The sequence below is a fragment of the Cebidichthys violaceus genome, unplaced genomic scaffold (genome assembly GCF_023349555.1).
Source record: "Cebidichthys violaceus isolate CVI_PGR_0920_01 unplaced genomic scaffold, fCebVio1.0.p SCAF_19, whole genome shotgun sequence".
Classification (NCBI taxonomy): Eukaryota; Metazoa; Chordata; class Actinopteri; order Perciformes; family Stichaeidae; genus Cebidichthys; species Cebidichthys violaceus.
Genome location: NW_027176361.1, coordinates 12,091,568 through 12,115,130, shown reverse-complemented (window position 1 = coordinate 12,115,130; position 23,563 = coordinate 12,091,568). Strand labels below are relative to the sequence as shown.

At 43.1% G+C, this 23,563-nt stretch overlaps 1 protein-coding gene across 1 annotated transcript in view; it reads right to left on the bottom strand.

Moving 5' to 3' along the window:
- Window positions 1-23,563, bottom strand: part of focad (focadhesin) — a 34,659-nt gene that overhangs the window by 1,112 nt on the left and 9,984 nt on the right. The window contains exons 8-43 of the mRNA XM_068713706.1: window positions 23,303-23,512; window positions 23,109-23,196; window positions 22,048-22,241; window positions 21,182-21,442; window positions 17,851-17,955; window positions 17,526-17,627; window positions 17,312-17,439; window positions 17,022-17,148; window positions 16,800-16,934; window positions 16,074-16,124; window positions 15,570-15,653; window positions 14,475-14,622; window positions 14,139-14,327; window positions 13,246-13,367; window positions 13,048-13,140; window positions 12,154-12,242; window positions 11,322-11,363; window positions 11,100-11,208; window positions 10,254-10,370; window positions 9,058-9,296; window positions 8,881-8,970; window positions 8,472-8,619; window positions 8,162-8,281; window positions 7,363-7,485; window positions 6,944-7,021; window positions 6,027-6,098; window positions 5,734-5,836; window positions 5,504-5,584; window positions 5,243-5,371; window positions 5,046-5,161; window positions 3,892-4,152; window positions 2,988-3,077; window positions 2,127-2,304; window positions 1,867-1,964; window positions 719-970; window positions 545-620 (exon numbers count right to left, since the gene is read on the bottom strand). Of these exons, the coding sequence (XP_068569807.1) occupies window positions 545-620; window positions 719-970; window positions 1,867-1,964; window positions 2,127-2,304; window positions 2,988-3,077; window positions 3,892-4,152; window positions 5,046-5,161; window positions 5,243-5,371; window positions 5,504-5,584; window positions 5,734-5,836; window positions 6,027-6,098; window positions 6,944-7,021; window positions 7,363-7,485; window positions 8,162-8,281; window positions 8,472-8,619; window positions 8,881-8,970; window positions 9,058-9,296; window positions 10,254-10,370; window positions 11,100-11,208; window positions 11,322-11,363; window positions 12,154-12,242; window positions 13,048-13,140; window positions 13,246-13,367; window positions 14,139-14,327; window positions 14,475-14,622; window positions 15,570-15,653; window positions 16,074-16,124; window positions 16,800-16,934; window positions 17,022-17,148; window positions 17,312-17,439; window positions 17,526-17,627; window positions 17,851-17,955; window positions 21,182-21,442; window positions 22,048-22,241; window positions 23,109-23,196; window positions 23,303-23,512 (4,648 nt within the window). The remainder of the gene's footprint in view (window positions 1-544; window positions 621-718; window positions 971-1,866; window positions 1,965-2,126; window positions 2,305-2,987; window positions 3,078-3,891; window positions 4,153-5,045; window positions 5,162-5,242; window positions 5,372-5,503; window positions 5,585-5,733; window positions 5,837-6,026; window positions 6,099-6,943; window positions 7,022-7,362; window positions 7,486-8,161; window positions 8,282-8,471; window positions 8,620-8,880; window positions 8,971-9,057; window positions 9,297-10,253; window positions 10,371-11,099; window positions 11,209-11,321; window positions 11,364-12,153; window positions 12,243-13,047; window positions 13,141-13,245; window positions 13,368-14,138; window positions 14,328-14,474; window positions 14,623-15,569; window positions 15,654-16,073; window positions 16,125-16,799; window positions 16,935-17,021; window positions 17,149-17,311; window positions 17,440-17,525; window positions 17,628-17,850; window positions 17,956-21,181; window positions 21,443-22,047; window positions 22,242-23,108; window positions 23,197-23,302; window positions 23,513-23,563) is intronic.

Sequence of the window (23,563 nt, the reverse complement as noted above, 5' to 3'; positions counted from 1 at the left end):
TATAGATGGAATGCAGATTGTGCAGTAGCGGGGACAAGTTGTAGCTCTTATTGAACATTTCGGTTCATTTCTTTCCACCGATAATCATAGGCAAATAAAAATAACATTCATTTCGTAAGAAAATGAAAATATTAAAATACGATAGGCTCGCTAGGCCTGAATTAATTATACTTCTTTACATGGAAGTGCAGCCCCGACTGGACAAATGTAATTGATGACAATTGATGCTCTATGGGGACATGCTTTCAGGGACACTAGGTGTAGTACCACAGTTGACCACGGGGACAATTGGCAGCACGGTATCCACCTCTGTTAATTCGGCCCAGTTTCAAGCCTCACAGAATTAAATCAACATCAGTCATGACATCACTGTTAGTCTCTTAGTCCAGGAGAGTGTTCAAACACTGAGTATTGGAACATCACTTAATGGAATCATGTTTCCTGGACAGAGAGGTTTCAGTGTGTCATTTTAAGAGCATTACTGTTTCTGGGACTCAACATTTTAGAACTGAGTGTTGTTTCCTGTTGTTTTTGCATTCTTTACCTTTGGCTGTGCTGACGGTTGTGGCTGACAGAGTCTGTTCAGGACCTTCCATGATGCTGAAAAGCCAGTCTATGAACTGAGACACACAAACACACGCTCAGGTTGTCGTCATCCTGCTCTAAAAAAACCCCGTAATGATTGTTTTTCAAAGTACAGAATATCAAACTCGCTAACCTTGTGAGTCTGGCTGCTCCAGGGCTCTTTGTCCAGCAGCAGAGCCAGGCTGCGGGACATACCCAGCAGGCACTGCGGCAGGGCGCGGTCCGTGAGCGACTCCTCACCGTACAGACTGTGTTGCAGAGTTTGGGGCTTGGAGTCAGGTTGCCATGGGAACCACCGGGCCCGGACGCCGAGGAGGAGAGGCATTGAGTGGTCGCCCCAGGAAACTACAGCAGCAGCAAAGACCTGGAACAGGAAGTCTGTGGCCTGCAGGAAAAGAAGGGAACTCTATGTTCAGATCATTTTACAGCAGGCCATTCTAAGAGTTACACAAATAGAGTAGAGATGTAAGACTGCTTGGGAGCTTATAACACCAACAGCATGACAGATCATCAAGCAACATAATTCAGTGTGTCCAGAGGGAGCTGTGTATAGTCTGATAAATGTCCTCAAGTGATGTCACTTGAGTCAGCGTCAGTTTGCAAATGAGAAGAGTTAACCAGACCTCTGCAGCTCCTTATCTCTGCTGCAGGCCAGAGGCTCCAGGCTACATTAGCCACTACTGGCAGAACCAAGTTGTATTGTGGGTAATGTAGGTTCCATGTTTTGACAAGGAGGAAGAATGTGTGGAATAAGGCCATTCTAACAACTGCAGATATGTTGCACAATATATTCTTCATATTTTCATCGCAATTCTCTTCTATACAGCTATCATTTTAATTCAGAAACATTGTACATTTGTTTATAGTATTTTTTTATATTGTTATTCAAATTTTCTTCTGATCTATATTTAGGTTTCTTGATTTTTGTACTTATTTTTATTTTCAAAATAATGTTCTCTTATTATGTGTATGCTATGAACTAATACACCTAAACTAATTCCTACTGCTAACAACATTGTTGGATTGAAGCCACTAATATATAAATATTCACTATTTATATGGAGGATGCTGAAATCCAATATGCCCCGTTCAGCTCGTCATACAATATTTGGTGTCTTTAGAAATTCTGAGATCCCTGACCAATACACAGCACAGTGTGATTTTGTGAAGATGGACCTACAGGTGGGTACTTTAGATATTAATCTGGCATATTATTAATACTTCTATAGTACTGGCCATCGTTCACAAAGATAATCACATTGTGTGTCAGAAAAAACATACCAGTTTGGTGTCTCCACACGTGACGGAGGTTGCACCGTAGGCGACATTTCGGATGTGTCCCATTAGCTCCAGCAGCCACTCCATTCGTTTCGAAACGCCTATGACGAAGAATAAACATTATTGGTTATTAACATACTGTACAACCACCATAGTTGTATTTACTTTTGAAAGCTTAGTATTCTTTTGCAACTTGAAAGATTTGCCACGATGCATCGCCAATTTTCCTGTGTGACGTGAATGCAGCGAGCGCAGTTCCTAACCTGTATTGGGGCCGGAGGCCAGGCGACACTGGTAAAAAGTCTGCAGGAGGAGCCAGCCGACTCTGCGGCGTGGCCAACCGCGAAGCACACCGGCAATGACGTCATTGAGACTTAGGAGGGGAACTCGGCCTTGGGAGGTCAAGTAAGCCAGGATGAAGCAGGTCTTCTCCATCTGAGTCTAAACAGCACAGAGTTTACATATAGATAAAAAAAAAAATTTACTTGGCCGCTCTTTAATTGTAGTATCGAAAACATTGTGGCTTGCAGAATGTGTTAGCATGCTGCTAGCCACTCGCCTGCACCATTTTTTATCTGGATTGCCTTGTTTTACTAACATAAATGTCAGAATTGTGAGATTGTGATATCAGAATCATCACAATGGCTTTAAGCTAGTTGAGGCTAGCTATCCAAACTCCACCTCAACCCACAAATGGTAGTTTTTACATGTCTGCTTGTGTACAGATTAAAGACAACATGTTGCTCAGTGAGCTTCTGAGGTGTCGGTAGGTAGATCTTTTAACTTTGGACAGAGCAAGGCTAGCTGCTTCCCTCTGCTTCCAGTCGTTATGCTAAGCTAGGCTAACTTTACTGACTCCATTTCTGTACTTAACACACAGGCATCTTCTCTGAAAGAAAAATAATATGAATATTTTCCAAAACAGGTCAAAGCAAAGTTGGACTGTAAGGATTATATTTACAATAAAAACTAGGAATATCAGAAATGTGTGGTCGACACTCCGGAGTTAAGACATAAGCCATACGCTACATAATGTACCGTGTCAGCACATGACACAAGTGCTTTGCTTTCGTTTTTTTCAATATACCATTTACTTATCGGCTCTTTGTCACACCATACTGTACCTCTGTGACTCGTGTGATTCGGTCAATCTCTGCATCAGACATCTCAGACAGACATTTGGCGATTCCCATGTACAAATCCACTTCATTATCCTAAAACAAATGAATTCATCATCAGCAAAAGAAATAGGCGGATATTCTTGGCGAATGGTCTGTTGAAATCACAGCCGATTCATACTATTTTAAAATTATTTTAAAATGTAGTCTCAAGTTTGTATGTAAACACTCAACCTATATTTCCAAATGAAGATTAAAAGCTGAAAGCAGGTGAACTGTCAGCTGAACAGTGTAATGTTAGTTTTAGTTAGGGAAGGAGTCACTGGGCAAAAATCCCATAGAACTTTTCATATTGTGCTTCAAGAAAACTAGACTTCTGCACCTCCTCTTGGTTCTGTTTTGGCTGTTCTATAAATGCAGAAGAGCGTGCACGTGCCTTCAGGTAGACACTTCGATATTGTAGCTCTGCTGTTGTTGTTTTTGCCTTTTCCACAAAACGGCCTACCCCAGCTTTAATGTGCAAACTGAAAGCAGTTCAAATGTCTGTTGACAAATAATATCTGAACTCCCAGTTGAAAAGAAAAAAAGTCAAAGTTTGTTGAAAAGTCCGTTAATGTGTAGAAGGCAGTTAAAGTGTGAGCACTGTTAACAGTTGACAGCAGCTGAAATGAGGTACATGAACTTGATGAGCAAAATGAATGTATTTAATGTGTAGCTGATGAAAGCAGTTGAATTGTCACTTAAAGTGTAAGAGACAAAAGTGATTGTCATTTCAGGTGTTGAATATCAGTTGAACTGTTAATCATGAAAGTAAATGAAGCGTCAGCTGTATAAACATTAACAGAAGTTGAAATGTTAGTTGAACTGAAGCGTCATGTAAGTAAGAGCTTTCTTCATTTCTGCTTTGTACCTGGATTTGGTTGGGCAGCAGGGTGAAGATCTTCTCAGTGGTGGAGCAGAGGATGGTCCAGCAGTTGTTGGGGGGGTTTTGGAGAGCCATGGCCTGAGCGAGGCCCTGCAGCAGGGACCGGCACAGGGCCAGACGCTGGGGTCGAAGGTCCTCCTGGAACTGCTGCAGGCCCAGACTCTCCATGTGGACCTGGAGCTTGTCCTCAGCAACATGCTTCATCCACAAGCCCAGGCTCTCAAACAGGTGAGCCTGAGTCTGGTACTGGAGGAGAAATATAAATCCTCCAAAGTCATTTTTCACTCTATTACAAGTAGGGCTCGGTATTGGACCTCAATACTTTTGGTACCCACTATCTGTAGCACTAACTGTCAAGTACAGAAAGCCACAGTGACCATCTGGTCATAATTGAAAACTTGTTCACCTATACATCTGCTTAGATAACAATCTGTCAATTTTAAACAGCATTTTATTAAGCAAAATTCTTTTATGGCTGCTGGTGTTTAAACAACATGTAACTATATGTACAGGAAACTTTTCAAAATTCATGAAGTATGAAGTTAAAGTTATACTATATGTAAAAAAAAAAAAAAGGATTAATTCAAGTTGGGATACATTTATATTTGTAAAAGTGTTTTACATTTGCTCAAACTAGTTGGCATTTGCTTGTTGATTGAACAATGCATTTATGAACATCATAAATTACTTACTAATTGTCATAAACATTTTGTAAATAAAGTCTTTGTAGACTATGAATATTGAGACAATATTTCTCTCCATAAAGCAAAGTAACGTTATTGTAGGTCAGTTAAACAGACAGCTGTCGACTTACAGTAACCGAAAAGAGTTTGCATTACAAACATGTAAAGTCTAGCATCAATGAAGCAAGTGCCTGTAGTTGCCAAGACGGAGTGCGATGTTCCACCCACATATATCTAGATCATTTATTAATTTATTAACACTCTTTGGATCTAGATAAATCACAAGAGGCCCAACGTTAAGACGTTGACTCTTCCATCCTCCATCCTGTGGTTGATCTCCTGTGTACTTCTCCTGCACCTTGTCTGTGCTGGGCTGATGCCAACATTCGCTAATTAACACTTTCTGAAAGTTCGATGCTGCGGACACCTTTCGCTCAATACTCAATAGGAACTTACACTGAGACTGTGCACAAGGGGCGGTGACAGCCAGGGGCCCAGAAAGAGAGAGGCACTCTGAGAGGACTGAGCTTGACACGCTGCCAGCAGCACACATTGATGCTGAACATCCTCTCCTGTCGAGGACAAAAAAAGATGCTGAGCTTGGACTCTGCTAGCCCTGAGGCACAAAGAGACACATGTGAGAGAGCTCTCACCGAAGCTGAGCCTCATCAGAGGAGACAGGACAGCGCTCCAGTTGACGGGCGGGTACTGGAAGCTGGTTCCAACCGATGCCAGTGGGGTCAGAGCAGATTTAACCAGAGCTGGATGAGCAAACTCTGGACCTGGGTCCAATGGAAGAGAGTGACAAGTCAAATTCAAGCATAGGCAGGCAATTTATGTACTGTATTTTAAAATCTTGTGTTCAAATTTGTGGTATGTTGTTGAAAATAACATTGTTTAACGCGTCAACTAACCTTTTTTTCCAGCCTCTGTGATGAAGTCAACAATGGATCTGATGACGCTTTTCTCTGAGAGGTAACTGAAATCCTGAGGCACTGAGAACATGAGAGGAGGACACGGAGAGAAATCAAGACAAAGACACCACATCGCTGCTCCTTGTGAAGACGGACAATAACTGCAGTAGGCTCCATCCCAGTCAATCGTGAGAACGTGGAGGATCACAGTGGGACCGCGCCGTTCCTACCTGCTGTGTGACTGTGGCTGGTGGACATGTGGGCCAAATGCAAATGACCAACCAAACAAGCACTGTTGGACTGCAAACCAATGGCTCCTGAGAATGTTATGATCTGTAAAAGAGAGCAAGACGAGCCAATGTGTCTATTACATTCTATAGTATCTTCAGCAAGCAGGAATATTCCATAGAAATAATAGAAAAGTAATAATAGAAAGATAATTTTGAAATACTGACCATGCTTTACTCTAGGTTTTGTCTGACACCTTGACAGTATCAAGAATAAAATGTGTCATGTGACCTACCTGTGTGATGGCTCGAATAACCTCATTCAGCCTGCTCTGCTGCTGGGAGGAAAGCTCCAACTCACTCGTTTGCTGTAACACAGAAACATTCAAGGCCTCATTAGAGCAAACATGAATTATTACAAAGAAAAACAATTTATTGGCCCGTTGGACCTGATTTGCCAGACAAAAAAGTACTTAAAGCGAGGATGGATAACGTATTTTAGAAACATTTTGGTTACATTTGTTGAAATCCTCCTCACATCTCGACAGCAATCAATAAATCAAATTCTCTGACAAAAAAAAGAAAAATAATTGTTATAGTCATTTTGGTTGTTTACTTTCATTCTTATATTTTTGGGGGAGTGGCTTTGGAAGGATGGGCTGTCAGAGATGCTGACTTGGCAACTTTCCAACTAGAGTTAGTGAACTTTGGAGCTAGTGCTGCTAGCTGCTATGATTGGAAAAGAGTCCCCTAGTAGCCTAATGGTTAAAGCATATTCCACATAACTAAATTCAACGTCCTCAGATCAGGGACCATTGCAGCATGTTATACTGTACCCCTGCTAGTGATCAAACTGACTGGGATTATTTTGTTTAGTAGTAGGGCTTTGCAATAATTCATGAGAAAAATACATATTAACATGAAGTACAAACATTAGTCATCTGGCATTAAAGGTTACAACAACTCAAGTTTTTCTCTGTAAGTCTCTCTAGAGCCCACCTCTGAAATACAACATGAGTAAGTAGAGATACAGTAGATGCAGGGTCCACTTATGTTTGCTTATTGGATTAGATATAAAGTGTACAAACGAGACAACGACTCGCATTTTCATCCACCAGGAGACTACTTTGTCGGGAGGAGAGCGTAACTCAGCTCCGGGATATGGACCTCCAGTTAGCGGTTAGCTGTCCCAGCACACAAGTGGATTTCCTACCTGAATGAGGGAACTCTCAGATCCGACTAAAGCCACGAGGCCGTTGATGGCAGCCAGTCGCTGCATAGTGGGACAACCCTGAAACACAAAGACGAGTCCTCAACTAAACATTCAACAGACTGTTACATGTCTCATGTCTGTTTCATGATAATTAAGCTTCAACTTAATTATGTATATTGCTAGACTTGTATTATTACTGTGTGCAGTTTATAGTTTGCAGGTAAAATGTAAACTTTGGCTTTTGCTCTCCACACAGACATTACCTGCATTCAACCAAACGGAAACCAGAAGGCTTCCGATTTTGTTCTATTGCCTACAGATTCTACATGTGAATGCAGAATCTGTTTATAGAGATTAATGGTGTATAAATATATTATCTATTGCAGTCGTAAACAGGAGAGTTAATGTAAATGTAGGACCTCGGCCAATAAGATCTTGATCCAAGCAGCCAGCAGACGAGGATGGATGTCCTCTGCTTTACCATGGCCGGACATTGACAGGCCGTGGACCACCAACCCTAGAGCTAGGGAGAAGCCTGGAGTCTGAACAGAAACATCACAACAGCATAGAAACCAGAGGTTAGACTATGGAGGATGCCTCAGAATGGTGATTAGTACAAAATACTGAATCCTATTTTTTCTATAGCAACAGAGGCTTGATTACCTGGTATTGGTTTAATGGTATACGAGTCTACTCTGCCGCCCATGTTTTAATTGCTTCTTGATTAATTATCAGTTTATTGACTTGGCTTAGTAATGAGCAGTGGAGCCAGGATGAAAAACTAATTTTAACACAGACAATTCTGAATTCTCAGAATTTCATCTCTACTCTTTGCAGATGATGGGGTTCTGTTGGCTCCATCAGACCTCCAGCACACACTGGATGAGAGTCAGTACCTCCAAGTCTGAGGCCAGGCTTCTCTGCCAGAAAACACTGGATTGGGCGTCTGCTCGTTCGCTTCTAGAGGGATCACATATCTCATCTGGCCTGGGACCACCACAGGATCCCCCAGAGAAGCAGGAAATCGTTGGTTAGAGGGACGTCTAAATTACCTCGCTTATCCTGCTACTACCAAGAATCGGCCATTTATTCAGAATCTTTCAGATCAGTGTGGCTCAACATGGTCTGTTTTTTATGATGTTGTCAGGACATTGTGGTAACATCAGAATCACCATGCATGAATCAACCTCATTGACATTGAGACTCTCTCCTGCTGACCTGCTGGCTTTCCTCAGTCAGGGTGCGCAGAGTGTTCATGACCTCCTCAGCCTTGTCAGCATCTATAAGTCCTCCGCTGAAGGCCGAGACGCTCACACACGCCACAGAGTACGCCAAAGCCTGCACAGGTGGACGTAGTCAAAGTTAAAAAAAAACCTATTACAATAAAAAAAAAATTATATGGATACCATTTACCTTCATAAAACAGGTAAATTGACCCTAAAGTGAGAACCATACTGCCAATAACAAGTCACTGGACAGAATATTTCTGAGACCTCTAAAACTCCATCGAAGTAAAACTGGTTTGTACCTCCTGCAGCATGCGTCCCTGTCCACTGCTGTCCTGCAGGTTGGACAGTAGTTTGTCCAGTGTCAGGGTGACATGGACATGTTGGTCCGTCTGTCCACTGCTGCAGAGAGCTGCGAGCACCAGACCCAGACCTAACACACAGCCAGTACTGAGGGAGAGCACAGAGGAGGAAGGGGTCGGGGAAAAAGGAAACTGGGTCATAAGACCAGTGAAGCTGACATCAATGGGCTTTCTTTACTTTAATTATTTCAAAATATAATAATATAAAACGTTTCTTTAGGACAATGCTGACTCTCATGCTCACAAACCAGCAGTTGGAAACCATTCAATGGTATAAACCATACCGCATATTGCTATCACCTACTGGTTAGTACTGGTTGGTTAGTACTGGTAAGCACCCAGCACTCACTTGTATTCCAGGTTGGGGTTAAAGGAGCAACTTTCCAGAGCATCCAGAGAGCTGAGGAGGATGTCAGTGTCCTTCTGAACAGAGACATCACTGGATAACAGGGAGAGACAATCAGTCTAACAATAAATGACGGGTTAAAGCGTGTGCTGGAGTCATTACTACACATTCAGACTCTACCTAAGGCGTTGGTGGTGCAGACTGGAAAGCACCATGCCGAGCGCCAGGCCCGAGTGGAACTGGACAGCCTGGGAGTCGTCTGCGGTGGGGGAGCCCGGCAGGCCGGCCTGCAGCGCTGACAGGACCTGTCCCAGACCGTCCCTCTGCCACACCACCAGCACTGGGACCAGCAGTGACAACGCCAGGCTGGCGCAGGAGCGAGCTATGGCACTTGCCGTGTTCTCACCTGAGTAGGACCGCTGTGAGGGAAGGAGGAGGGAGTTAGAGTGGATTGACAGCTTGAAGAGTCCGCAGACTGACACAGCAGCGGATGCCATTAATCCATCATTATTAGTCTGTGAGGACCGTACAGTACGGCTGTGTTCTGGTTGTAATGAAATTGTCACTGTAGCACAGTTAGAAATTAGGAAAGAACCAAGAACATCTACAGGAAGTTAAAGCTCATTACATATAATTTTCTCAGGAGCCACTTCATTAATAACACAAGCTCAAATGCTGCAACTTAAAGGATAGTTTCAAATGATTTCTGTCTTAAATCAATACTCCTATTCACATAAGTACACATACAGTACGTATCTATTGGTGGGTTTACAGGTGTTGGGGAGTTTACTGCATATGTGAAAAGAGTAGTATAAAGTCTGTAGTGTCTCCAGACGGCGTGAAATCTGATAAATGTCCTCAAGTGATGTCTTGAGTCAGTGTCATAAAAAGATGATTTAATGGGTTTTTATCTCAAGCATCAAGGCAATATCAAGAGTAAGATTGAAAACTGGATTAAAAGCATTTGAATGACCCATGGGACTACATGCTGTAACCCACCATACATTACAGTAGACATTGTTTTTCTCATACTCTCTGTCTGAAACGCTCTGTTTCAGCGCTGTCTCTCTGAGCCCGCCTTCTGAAAAAGCCCAGTCTGCTCTGATTGGTCAGACACTGGGTGTGTCAACTACCCAACGTTTAGCATTACTGCATAGTTCAGACGTCACCACCTTACTGAGGGCCTGACGGCTCGTTTAAAGACACAGTTTCTGATCATGTGCTGAGTGCATTTCTCTGTGAGGCAAGCGTTTCATTTGGATACTTTCACAGAGTTTATAGAGCACCTAGGCCTGCTTTATAATCAGAAAAGACATGGGAATACACTATGGGACCTTTATCTACGGACAGATTTTTAGAACCCAGATGAAACTTACATGTAGGAACCATGGGAAGACTTGTCCTCTGGCCTTGTAGCTGCTGCTGCTGATGCTGAGAAGGGTGTTGACAACCATGGCCAGCCAGCTGGCTGTGGGCACAAACTCTGGTCCCGCCTACAGCAAGAAGTCAGTGAGGAATATTTATTTCCTACACTTGGAATCCCATCATGAACTGAATCACATCGTCGTTTGGGGGACAGACCTGTTCTGAGGACCAACACCAGGACACAACTAGGTAATAGAAGTTGAATGGTGGACAATGCAAACCTTTGCTTTCCCTTTTACTATGGGATGTTTAAATCATCCTTGTCCCTGACTGGGAGACAGTTAAGGGTATCTATTTATATAAGTATGGTTGTCATTTAACAGTGTGTTTTAATAGTGTTTGCTTTCTTGTTGCTTCAGATTATTATTACCAGACTTATCCTTTAATAACACACGAGACATTGTAGCAGGTTGTTTTGTCAGTGTGTCACTATAATATCACAGCATCTCTTTGATTATTGACAGATGATTTTTATTATGATCTTGACTATGAATAGAAAGGAAGGAAAAACTGCATGTAATTATTTATCAATCTACTGCCTGTTAGGACAAAACCCACAGTACATGAACAATACGTACAGTAATAATTCACTTTAACAACATGAATACTACTGTTAAAATGAACACATGATTTACATATATAAAATAAGATAAACATAAATGAAGAAATAAATGAACTTAATAAACCTACCATCTACAATCCTTTGAAGCCAACCAAAGGTGAAGTTATTAAGTTTTACATTGTGTCACACAGTGATGCAGTAACGTATTTCATAACATAGATATTGAGATTGTTACCCTGAGGCTGCCGTCTCCATCAGCAGGCAGGTTGCTCTCATATTTAGCCAGGACAGCAGCCAGGCCGCTCAGAGCCAGGATGGAGTTTCCCTGAACTACAGGACTGTCCCTGAAGAACACAGAGAACACACGACTGTTAGCATTGACACACACTCAGTACATCAAGTCGTAAACTCGACCATTTAAGTTTCCTGTGGAACTAAAATGTTGTGAAGGACTCACTTTGTAGCAACTTTGATGACGTCTGCCAGCTGATCTCTGGCCCTGAGAGGGACAAGAGAAGACAAAGACGGAGAGACGAGGAAGAAAGGGTGAAAGAAAGAGATGACAAACGCAGTATGAACGGAGGACCCTTCTTCTGCTAATGCAATGAATAACAGCATGGATTCAAAGACACACTCCCTCCTTTCATCAGTCACCTGGCTGCTATAGCAGATGTTTGCTCTTTACTTTGTGTGTGGCTGTTTTAAGGTAGCCGACTGTAGTTTGAATGCAATTTATTGATACTTTTTATCAGGGTGAAAACACAGCATTCATGTGACGATCAACTCTCAACAACGAACCTTTGAACCTTTAACAATGAATCCGTTTTTTTAAAATGAAATGTTCCATATTTCTATATCGATATTGTATCGTAGTAACACAGACGCACAATTATTTCCTGTGAATATTTCATCATAGATGACTTTTCCTGTTATTTTCATAATTCTTTATACAATTCTCTCTCTCTGTATTATTCATTTTTATATATTTTTTAACAATCACACGTATCTAATCTATCTAAGGCTTGTTTTATTTTCCCTGATGCTTGGCTGAGGCTGTGAAGCTTTGGTGACCTTTAGTGGGGAACCAGTGAGCTTAGAGCATTGTAACTGTTACTGTTACTCTCACTTAATGGCTGCATCTCCCTTTCTACTTTGCGTCTTAGTTGATTTAGTTTTAGGTTAGTGTACATGCATATTTTATTCATGCATATGTTTGAACTATGAATATATTTGTTTTACTATGTATACAGACATACAGTAGCAGTGGTTGACAGGTGTGTGTGACTCACCACAGCCAGGCACAGTGCTGTTTGTACTGCAGCTCTTCCGGCTCCTCTTTGCCTTGTTTCTGCTGCATCTCCAAATCAGCACGTCGACCCTGAAGACGGACACAAAACACAACCGCGCTTCACTTCACCACGCAGCTAAACATCGCAATGACTCTGTCAACACCGAAGAAAGACTCACAGTTAGAAATGTACAAGTATAACAAACTAACAAATATTCAGAAGCATCCGTAACGATGTGGACAGATGGACAGCGCTGCCTTCGTCCCGACTAGGATACATGAAGAGCATGTGCTCAGGTTGCTCCTCCCATTTCAAATGCTACCATTTGAGATACCAAAATCTAAATTTAATATATTGGACCGATTGCTCTCCAGATTCATTTGGTAATATTTCTCCCCTCATCTGACTAGTATAAGCAAAAAAGTTGCAAAATTGGGCGTGACAAATTAATCTCGAACATGGTCCATTTACTGGCTTTACGTTACGGTCTCCTTGCTATATATGAGCACCTGTTATCATGTGACCACCCTTCCCTACAAGTGTCATGTGAGAACAAATAAGGTCTTATTTTCTATGTGAGAAATGTATTTTCAGACTCCATTTCAGCTTCTTTTATTACCTGTCCATGTTTTCTTTTTCATGCAGACACAAATTGAAAATAATTTAAATAAATCACATTAAATAAAATTTAAAATTTAAATACATTTGAGTATTGGGAGCCAAATACTTCCATATGTACCCATGTTTACTTCTGGTGGATTTTCAATTCAGTACACGTGTGTTTTGAATCTCCTTGCTCTACATGGAGAAGGTCTCCTCTCTCGAACCACACGCAGTATTGATCATTTCTTCAATAAACATGTCGTCGATCTATCAGTCGCCAGAAGCACAAACCTGTAGGATAGCGTGGAAAGCTCGGCTCATGAAACCTCCCCAGGCCTGAGGCAGGAGGAGAGCACGGTGCCACTCGGACGGCTGAATGTTCACCTGCACATCACGAACAACAAGCAGGCAAGAGTTTGTTTGGGTCAGTTTGAAATAGTTAAAACCAAAGAGGAGCTAAGAGGTAAAGAGGAACTGGTGTAGACGTACTTCATGAATGAGGGCTGTACAGGTCTGCTGGTAGCTGCGGCTGCGGCTGATGAGGAAACGATCGATCTGTCTGCCTTCACGGTCCGTCTGCACAGGCAGATCGTAACAGAGCAGCAGTCCAGCTACAACACACACACACACACACACACACACACACACACACACACACAATCAATCAACTATAGAAGCTTTGTAATTGCACACTGGAAGTGAAAGAACCCTAAAAATTTAAACCATAAAGGGTCAGTGTGTGGTATTTTGGGGTATCTATTAGCAGACATGGAACATACTATTCATGATGTTTTCAGTAGTGTATAATCACTTGAGACTAAGCATCATTGTGTATTCCTTAGTTTAGAATGAGTCCCTACATAGGGAGCAGGTTCTCTTCACGGTGCCCGCCGTAATGCACCGCCATCTCACTACAGTAGCCCAGAATGGACAAACCAAACACTGGCTCTAGAGAGAGCCTCTAGCGTTTTTATGTTACCTGAAGGCCACTGTAGTTTGCTTGCTAACTGTCAGTTTGCAAGTCCGGTAGTTTAGTCCGGAAGTAGTCCTGTCCAAATACTGGACACAAAACATGTCTGTTTAGAACCAAACCAATGCAAACATGTAAAAAAGAAGTAACAACTTAAAGCCACAGAAACTCATTTTGCACAGTAGCTGAGGGTGGATCGGGTCTAGATGGTGACCCACAATTTGAAAAAACTCTCACAAGACTCACTGCCTGACGACCTATCCTAACCTTAATTGATGTAATGAACCTGAGATATCGCATTCACGAGAATCGGACGGACGGACGAACAGACAACACAAAAATATAATATAGTCATAAATATGTAAGATCTAAAGCTTCACAGGTGGATTTGCATGTGGATGGATTTGCTCACCTGCCAGTCCAGGCTTCAGCCCAGGCTGCTTGTTTTTCTCATAGGTTTTCAGCATGAATGACGGAATCCCAGCCATGGTTTTGCCCTGGTCTGAACGCAGGTTCCCCCCCCTCAGGGCAGAGAAGTACACCCCGCGTGGCATCTGACTCATCTCCTGCTTCACCAGTGAGGTCAGGAAGAGCTCGAAGGCTGAGAAGTAATTATGTAAATGAGGAGAACTGTAAGGTAAGACTCATCAACGATGAACAGCAGCAGAGGTTTGTCTTCCTCCACTATGATCCCTCACTGGCTTTCCACCACAAACACTGCCCAATGTTTGAGCGCAACGTGATGTACCTGGTAGAACAGACACGGGGGTGAGAGCCATCAGCTTCACATAAGATAAACCTGGGATGGAGAGATCCTTCTCTTCCTCCTTCTCCTCCTCCTCCTCCTTCACTTGATCATCCTCCTCATTCTCAGGGGCCTTTGTAGCTGGTCTGGCCTACAGAGCAGCAGAACCAACAAAACAATGTTAACAGAAGATCAAAAAGATGGGAAACGTATTACCACCTTCGGGGGAAGCGCTATGGGAAGAAAACTGATCAGTAATCTATAGCTGGTCAAATCATAATCTATAAATGGACCAATATCTAAATGACCGTTACAATTCTATGAACAGTTCACAGAAGTAGAACCGAGGGTTCTACAGATAAACAAACAGATTCATATTTAGTTAGTTTTACAGTTCATTTCAATTCTATTTTAGGCACATTCCCAGTTTATTCTGAGGTTTTGTAAACCGATAAACAATTGATGTCAAACACACAAAATAAACCATTGACCTACTGGTTGTGCTCGATGAAATGCCATGTGATGTAGAAATCATTGACTACTTTATGGGATATTTGTGGACTGTAGTGGGGCCACCCTTTCCATGGTGAATGTAGACGATTGAAGTAATACATTCCTCAGTGTGTACTATATTTATCCAGAAAGCTGAGTCCTGCTGCTCCCTGAGACATGCCAGCAGTGTCTACATGTACCAGAATGCATTGCACGCAAGCTCCTGACACCTGGAGGGTCCCCGCCGGTTGGCCATATCTCCATGCACAGCCTGGGCCTCTCCGCTGCATTTCTTCAGCCGTATACTCTGGCTCCCATAAGTAGAACCGCATATTCGAGCGAGCCAAAAACACTATGAAATGTATCCTCTTACGTAACATCCTCTGCTCTCAAATTTGGGGGATTTCCGCTGTTTTTCTTCAATCGACTACATGTACAGTCACCATCAACACTGATTGGACGTCCACATAATAGGTGGAAAATTTTCCCTTAGAGTTTCATTTGCATTACACATTTGAAAAGAAAATCCAGACAGAAAGTTGTGTGTTGGGAAAAACTACTCAATGTGTAATGTAACGTAATAGACTTGAGACTGTTGACTCTTACTGCCTCAGGAAGAAGATTGATTGTGTGGACCGCTTCAGGAAAATCTGCCAAAGCCCTGTAACCACAGCTGGCCACCTCTGGATCCTGTTACATCAAACACACACACACAGTTTTGAACTCAGTACATACATAGATGACTCAATGTTTGAAATATAAGCAGACTGTAGGAGATGTAGACTCTGTTTTTACATAGATGACTAGGTTTGACTGAGGTTTGAGCAGACGTTTCAGGGCTCTGTGAAGCTGAATGATGATCATTCTCTGGGGAATGTAACTACAACCTCACATTAGACACATGTGAGTTTTACCCATCAATATGACAGGAAAATGTATCAATTTATCAAGTGTCTAAATTCTGTAAATGATGACACAAATCCCCCCCAGACCTGGGGGTGTGTACACACACACACACACACACACACACACACACACACACACACACACACACACACACACACACACACACACACACACACACACAGCAGATATCCTCAGTACACACACCTTGCTCACAGCATAATTCCAGAGAAAGCTGACCACCTCCTCCTTCAGTTTCTGGAAAAACAGAGCATTTGTAAAGCAAACGGTAACTTTCTAATTTTCAGAAATCCAGCTGCAAATTGTTTTAGTTACACTCACTGGTTATGTTATAGCACTCAACAGTAACAGCAAACATGTTCCAGCCCTACTCTTTATAGATACTGTACAATCTGGGAAATATGCTAATTTCTTTCTGAGAGTGACAGCTCAATATCAGTCTCATGTCTGTGTGATGTACTGTATACATAGCTGAAGTCAGTACAAGGTTAGCCTAGCTTAGCATAAAGACTCTGTCCAAAGTACCAACACCTCTAAATTTTAACTTTGGACAGAGCCAGGCTAACTGTTTCCCCCTGCTGCCATTCTTTATGCTAAGCTAGGCTAACCACATCCTGTAAACTCGTAGAATAGACACATAAACTTCCTGCAATCAATCAAAAAGTAGGCACATAAAGACAGCTGGCTATGTTTATATGTCCACAAAAATCGATCTATGTTATTATCTATTATCTATTTTTTTTATAGCAAAAGTTTCTGATGAGTTTCTGAGTCTTTTTTTTGATGCCACCATTAGAAATGTTCTACACATGCTAGCTGTATTTTGGAACAGATTGATGGGAAGACTAAAAACACTAAAACTGAGCTCTAACAGTGCATCAAACGGACGCTTTCACGCAGTACATCCGATACCTCGTATTCATCCGACTTAACAGTAAGCTGGGGCACCAGAGCCAGAAGTTCTGCTATGACTTTGACCATCAGTGGACGCGAGTCACAGCTCAGCTCGGGTCCCAGACTTCTCCATGTTGAGACGATGTCCACCACCTGCAAGACAAGCATCACAGAAGTCAGTGCCTGTGTGTGTGTGTGTGTGTGTGTGCCTGTGTGTGTGTGTGTGTGTGTGATTTTGACCTCGGCCCGGCACAGCTCCTGTAGTCCTTGCAGGGCGAGAGCAGCAGGGGTTGCCATGTCTGGTCTGGTGCACTGGTTCAGAGTAAGCGTGATGACAGCCAACATGTCACTTCCATGCTGGTAAGGCCTGGTTCACAATCATAAATCATTATGTAAATGAATAGGTGTAATTTGAATAAAAGCATCCGATGTTACTTAATTCTTTGCCTCTCCCCTTTGCGTTAAATCAATCAGACCCTAACGTCATCCCTCAAAGAAAGCACCGCTTCCTGTCACACCACATCCCTGACCTCTCTCTGCAGATGTCCCTGAGGCAGGCGGCTCTGGCCAGGATCTGCTCCCACTGGGCGTCCTTCCCCACCACCACCCTGCTGTCCTGCTGGCCCAGCAGACGCTGCAGGTCCGGGTAGATTCGATCCTGACAGGGAGGAAGAAAGCGGGTTGTGAGGAGGAGGCGGACAAGAACGCGACACGGGAAACTCGCTGACGTTCGTTATCACGGACCTGTTTCTTCCAAAGAGTGGTCATGAGGCGCATTGCCACTGCTCTCAGCTTGGGGGCGCTGGCCAGCAAGTGGAGAGTCTGCAGCACCATGGGGACACAGAGCTGGAACATTAAAGCACACGGCGTGTTATTGGTTAAGATCAGCTGAAATGAGCCTTCTGCATATTCTCACAGACCTGATCATGAGTCCTCTGCACATAAACATTCAGAATATGAATCACGCTTCAACAAGAACAATCCTTAAAGATGAGGATTTGAAATAAAGTGTGACGTGCAGTGGTTTGTATTTCATGTCATAACATAACATTGCATAGGTGCTCAGTACCTTGTGAGTCCCGAGGTTTGGCAGGCAGTTCAGCACAGCGTGAGCCAGGACCGGATTCTTCTCCTTCCCCAGTTTAAACAACAGAACAGGAATAAGGGAGGGGACCTGCAGACACACAGAGTCTTTTATTTGTCAAGGGTCTTAGAGTAGGAAATTAGTCCTAACTGGCCAAAAGTTCTCGACACATTTTTGGTCCTACATCTGGGTTCTTCATGAAGGGCTGAGATTCTACCCAAAACCATTTGCTTCGGAAGAACCCTTTTTGAATCAAAGAGTTCTTCGATGGTTGTTGAAAACATGGGTTTAAAAATCCTCCCAGCCCACACAGCCCCAAAAACTGTGATTGTGAACCATGATTGTTGTGGGTGGTGTGCACCACATCAGCCCCGGCCCTTTAAGAGCCTCATAAAAGAACCCTGGGTGGGTTCTAGATGAATACCTTGGAATAAAAAATAAAAAAAACCTGGGTGGGTTCTTGTTAGCTCCTTAAGAAGGTGAAAAGGTTCAGGATCGAACCTCCAGAGAGGGTTCTGGGTGAAACCATCACACCATATGAGCATAGGGGGTTCTGGGTAAAACTTGTATGTTGGGTTCTAGGTAGAACATTTTATAAAGTCTCCAGGTGGAAACAGGTTTTCACAATTTCACTTCAGCTCATGTCCATGCGACGTATAACCAAGGCTTAAGAGTGTAGGACTAGGTGTAAGGAAGTGTTTTAGGAAATCCCTCCACTCACTGCTGATCTGTTAGATACTAGTAGGGATGCCCCCAGAAACTCGGGTCTAAATGAGTAAAAACCCGTAGAATTGATGCGTTCCAGAGTTCTGCTGTCGGTACTTTAGAAGTTCTGGAGTGAGATGTCCTCGTCTCTCTGTCTCTTTGTGCTTCACTCTGACACACAGTACAGCGTGAGACTCACATCACGGCAGAGAGAAGACAAAGATCCAAAGTGTGGCTACATTTCACTCCAGTAGAGGCTGAGAACAAACTCAATGAAACATGAAACCCTCTTAAGTAAGAGGACACAGCAGCAGTCGATCACAACATTCAGCCAACAAGCAGAACATCAATGTGTTTGTGGAGCAGCCGTCCATCCTCGTCCACTGCAGGTAACGTTAGTGATGATACACAGAGTTTGATCAGAAGAACAGGATAATCAATGAAAGATAATCACTGTGATCATTGTTTAGCTGGGAATGTATTTTAAGGATTTGGGAACATCTTGTATTGCTGCTCAAGAAAGACTCTTTGTTTACATCCAAGAATAAAGCAATGTTGATTCTTTTCTTAATGAATTATTTTTTAGTATATTTTAGCAGTATAGATAGGAGTACTTGTATCAATCCCATCCCTACTGATTAGAAGAGTAATAGACTAAGAGGAGACTAAGAGGGGAGGGGTTGCAAATGATTGATGACAATAAGCTTATTAAAAACAGAATCATATTGGATGTGCGTGGGCTGCAGAGAGGAGCATGTGCCGTCCCTGCAGACACCAGTTGTCCTCTCCACGGTCATGGACGTCTGAGTCCCAGCTCATTTCCATTCAATGGACACAAGTCAGACAGAGAATGAAGGACAGTGCAGGGTTAACGGTCTATCGCTCCCTTTAGTGCTGAGGTCAAAAATAGGAACCGGTCACGGTCCTTGGACGCATGCCGTCAACAGCTCTGCAGTGTAACAGACTTTAATTAACATAAAGCACTTACAGCTGCCCTGCACCTTGGCCGTTGCATAGCAACCACTTTACCTGCTTGAGAGGGGGGGGGGGGGGGGGGGGGGGGGGGGGGCGCAGAGAAAAAGGATATGGAGTTTTTCCTTCAAGCTGAATCCCTGAAAGAGCTGGTGTTGACCCTAAACCACAAACTTCAATCAATCAGTCAGGATAAATGCTGCTGGATCAATCGTTTCTGGTTAGTTTTGTTACTGCCCTCATCTCTGGTAACAAAGACAGACTGAGCAGGCAGATGTGGGTGATGTGATACTGTGAGGAGGGAAGTCCAATGCATTCTAATATGCCAATAACGTTCCACCAGCGCATCCAAACGGCCGGCGCAAGTGTCACTCTGGGAGCAATTAGAGCAGCAGGGGAATACTGGGAGGCCTCTAACGAGCCCCGGTAATGAGGAGCCTATAACACTGTGTGATATTTCACATCATCTTCTGCAGCTAGTGACTCCATTTACAGTCCCAGAGGGTCGGGGGGGGGGGGTCTGTCACTTTAAACCTCTCTCTTCATGCGACCAGCAGCAAAAGCACCTTTACCGTACATTTACGCTATTGCTTTACATTTTTACAAGCGATTATGGAAATCAAGCTGCAAAAACAAAGCCGGGTTTCACACCTGAATTGCTGATCAAATTGTGTGGGTGATCATTCTAACAGGTCTCTTTAGTTACATCGAATGCAGAGAGAACCAGAGCTGTATTTAAAACTCAACGTTTCCTCCATGTTTGCCTGTTGTCTTGATACATTCAGCATAATGTACATTCACTCCATCAGTACAACAACAACATACTGATGTCATACTCTCCCCTGTTTCTCTTTGAACAGGAATGATAATAAGACTTCCTACACAGATAGTTTCACAATAAAAGTCTTCTAGTGGCTTAATGGGCATATTCCATCCCTTTAATAGTAACCTTTCAATGTTGTGTTTCATTAGCTGTAGCGGGGATACAACCCAGGCACCGGTCAATCTGCAGATTAGTTAATTGGTTAACATTTTAGACTACCTGTAATACAAAATAATAATTATCTTAATGTAATCAAGTGGGGAAGATCCATGGTGATATCTATTAGTTAAAAACACCCTTAATTGACAGATTTATACAACATATTATTACTAAAAACATGGCGTAGAAAAGAATTTTGAACCTGGCTTTATCCAATGTTCAGATTTATGTTCTGCAAATTAGCCCATATTTAATAAGATAATACCTCATTTGCATATTGAAACATGTAATGAGTCAGAGTGTAATGAGTTAGTGATGTGGTAATGTACATTCTATATTTGAGGTGAGGCATTACAGTACAGTCCTGTTTTCTAGCTAAACTTAATTAAAAGCTTTATTTTGTGTTACTGTACACATCAATGACCACTGGATGAATGCAGTTCAACCCATCTCTCTTTCTTTTGGTAAATGTAACCTCATGTAGTGCTGTAACTTATCATCATTGTTGTGTGAACATTCTCAGTGCAGTGATAAAAAGTGTAAGAGAAATCTGGCTTCACAAATTGAGGCTGCTATGTAGTAAAAAAAGCCAGCGGTAGCTGTACTTTGCCTTGAATATTTTAGTTTTGAGGAACCACCGGGCTGTGGATCAACTACCTGGCAGGGGTCGGCTGCAGCGACGGCCTGACTTGCTTTCAGAGCCAGCTGGCAGACGTCTTCCCGACCCGAGATGATGAGGTGGCTCACGATGAGGGCCGGGGAGCAGAGCCGGGTCTGGCCGGACGACAGGACCGAGCTGACCGACAGCAGCCACTCAGCTGCCACCGCCGGATCGTCTGCCACTTTACGCAGCGTCGACAGAGCCAGGCTGAGCTCGCTGTACCAGGAACTGAGAGGAAGAGCCAATGGTGGCCCAGACTGAGTAGAAGGAGGAGGATGAAGAAAGGTTTTTTCTGTTACACGCTCAAATCTATGATTAAACACATAAATAAACAAATCAACAACTGAAAAAGAAGAAGAAACATTGGCTGCTGCAACCAAGATCTTTTGGGAAACATCAGGTCAGTAGTGTCTCCAGCTGTGTTTCATGTCTTCACTCTTCATGTGATCGAATGAGTGCAACACTATGAGAGACTGTCTGTAAATGGGCGCCTAGTTATAGTTAAATGTGGGGGTGAGAGATTAGTGACGGAGGAGGTATGGAGCCTGTAATATAAAGACTTCAACACAGCCGATAGAGCTGCTCTTTCACTATAGAGCTCACTTTGTGAGCTCTCACTATATGTGAAAGTATTGCCTTTTCATTGTGTTCTGTACTTTCAGCAGTGATTGACAGATGAAATGTTCTGCTGTGAAGCTAGCGTAAATGGTAGAGAGGACTTCTATTCTATTCTATATTCTATTATGAGATAACTGCTCATATACTCCAGATGAAACAGTCGGATATAAGTATCTTTGATCTAAGCTAGCTCAAATCTTTGTGTCACAGGCTGCTTATCAATGACAGGCGTCCTCGGTGTTACCTGTCCCGGTTTATCCGTCTCTCTGCTGACGCGGCGGAGCAGCCTGTGGGCCAGGTCCTGGTTGAGGCTGTGTGTCCGCCGGTCGGCCAGCGGCTCGGTGAGGTCCGAGCAGGACAGGAGCTGCAGCACAGGAAGAACCAGGACCGGACTCAACCAGGGCGACGGCTCAGCCTGCTCAGGGACTAAACTCAGAGCTGTGTCACCCAGACAGAGAGGGAGGGGAGAACAAATCTCCATGAAGAATCCAGATGAGCAAATGAGGTTGTAAAGTAGGAGTGTGAATACATCTGTATGTTCAGACAACATGCTGTGCACTGACTGAAAGACTCTCTAGATGAAGCTATAAATCAAGAGGCATCAATCGAATAAGAACTGAACACTGCCTTCATTTCCCCTCTTCTAACAGTAAGAGTCGTTTCCGTTAAAGTTACAGTAAAGATCAGTTCCTGTCTGCTCTCACCTGTTAAAATCAATATCTAGAAATATCACTTCATTTTAAACTTCTAATAAAACTACCACCTTTTTTTTAAATGGAAAATATTGTATTAAAATGATGTGTTTCTTAAAATCTCACACAGAACAGTAGTCCTCATATGTTGTCATACTGTAATGAAGCAGCTGTCTGTGATGATTCCCAGTCAAACAGTTAATGGGACATTTAGTGAGAATTTGCCTAAAGCAGCTTTAGACTTTAAAGGAATAGGTTTGTATGAGGTGCTTATCTTTATAGTGCTTGTAGTCAGTGTATGACCTTCAGTAGATACACTTTCAGTCATCTTACCTCTCAGAACACAGGAGCTGGTCTTCTGCTGCCTCCAGCGGTTAGTTAGTTTGAGTTATTGTGTTCTGAGAGGTAAAATGATTGTTTCTGTCTTTGAAGAGAGCATTAATGGAGATAATGGCAGTGAAAATATTCTAAATATAGGGTACATTATCTAATGTAGGTAATGCACTGACTATGGAGAAGTAGATCATACAACCCCACTTCAAAATGTCCACACTATCCCTTTAAGTGTGTCGAGTACTGGATGTCTGACAGACTTATTAAAGAGGCTTTTTACCCAGACTGAGCAGGCTGGTCTGCTGAGCTGCAGGGACCTCGAGCAGGAGCATGGCCACACCCATCATCAGCTCGTCCAATGGCACCCCCTGCAGATATAAACAGTGACGGTTAGATGAGCTACTGAGATGAACTTGTCGGTGATGAACTTGTCCGGAGTAAATAATAATCTGGAGTTTTATTGGGCCGTGTCACCTGGTGACCGGCAGACAGCAGCCGCTGCAACACGTTGAGAAGAGGTCGGCAGTCTCCGTTTAACTCCAGGCAGCGCCGGCAGACACACAGCAGCTGCAGAAGCAGCTCGACTCTCTCGGTCCTCCAGCGCTCCTCGGGGGCCGGGACGAGACCCTGAAGCAGAGCATCCACAAATCCACACAGCTCCAGCACCGCCTCCACGCTGTCCACCTGTCATCACAGAAATGTTAGAGGTGACTTGTTATTACTAAATATACTTTT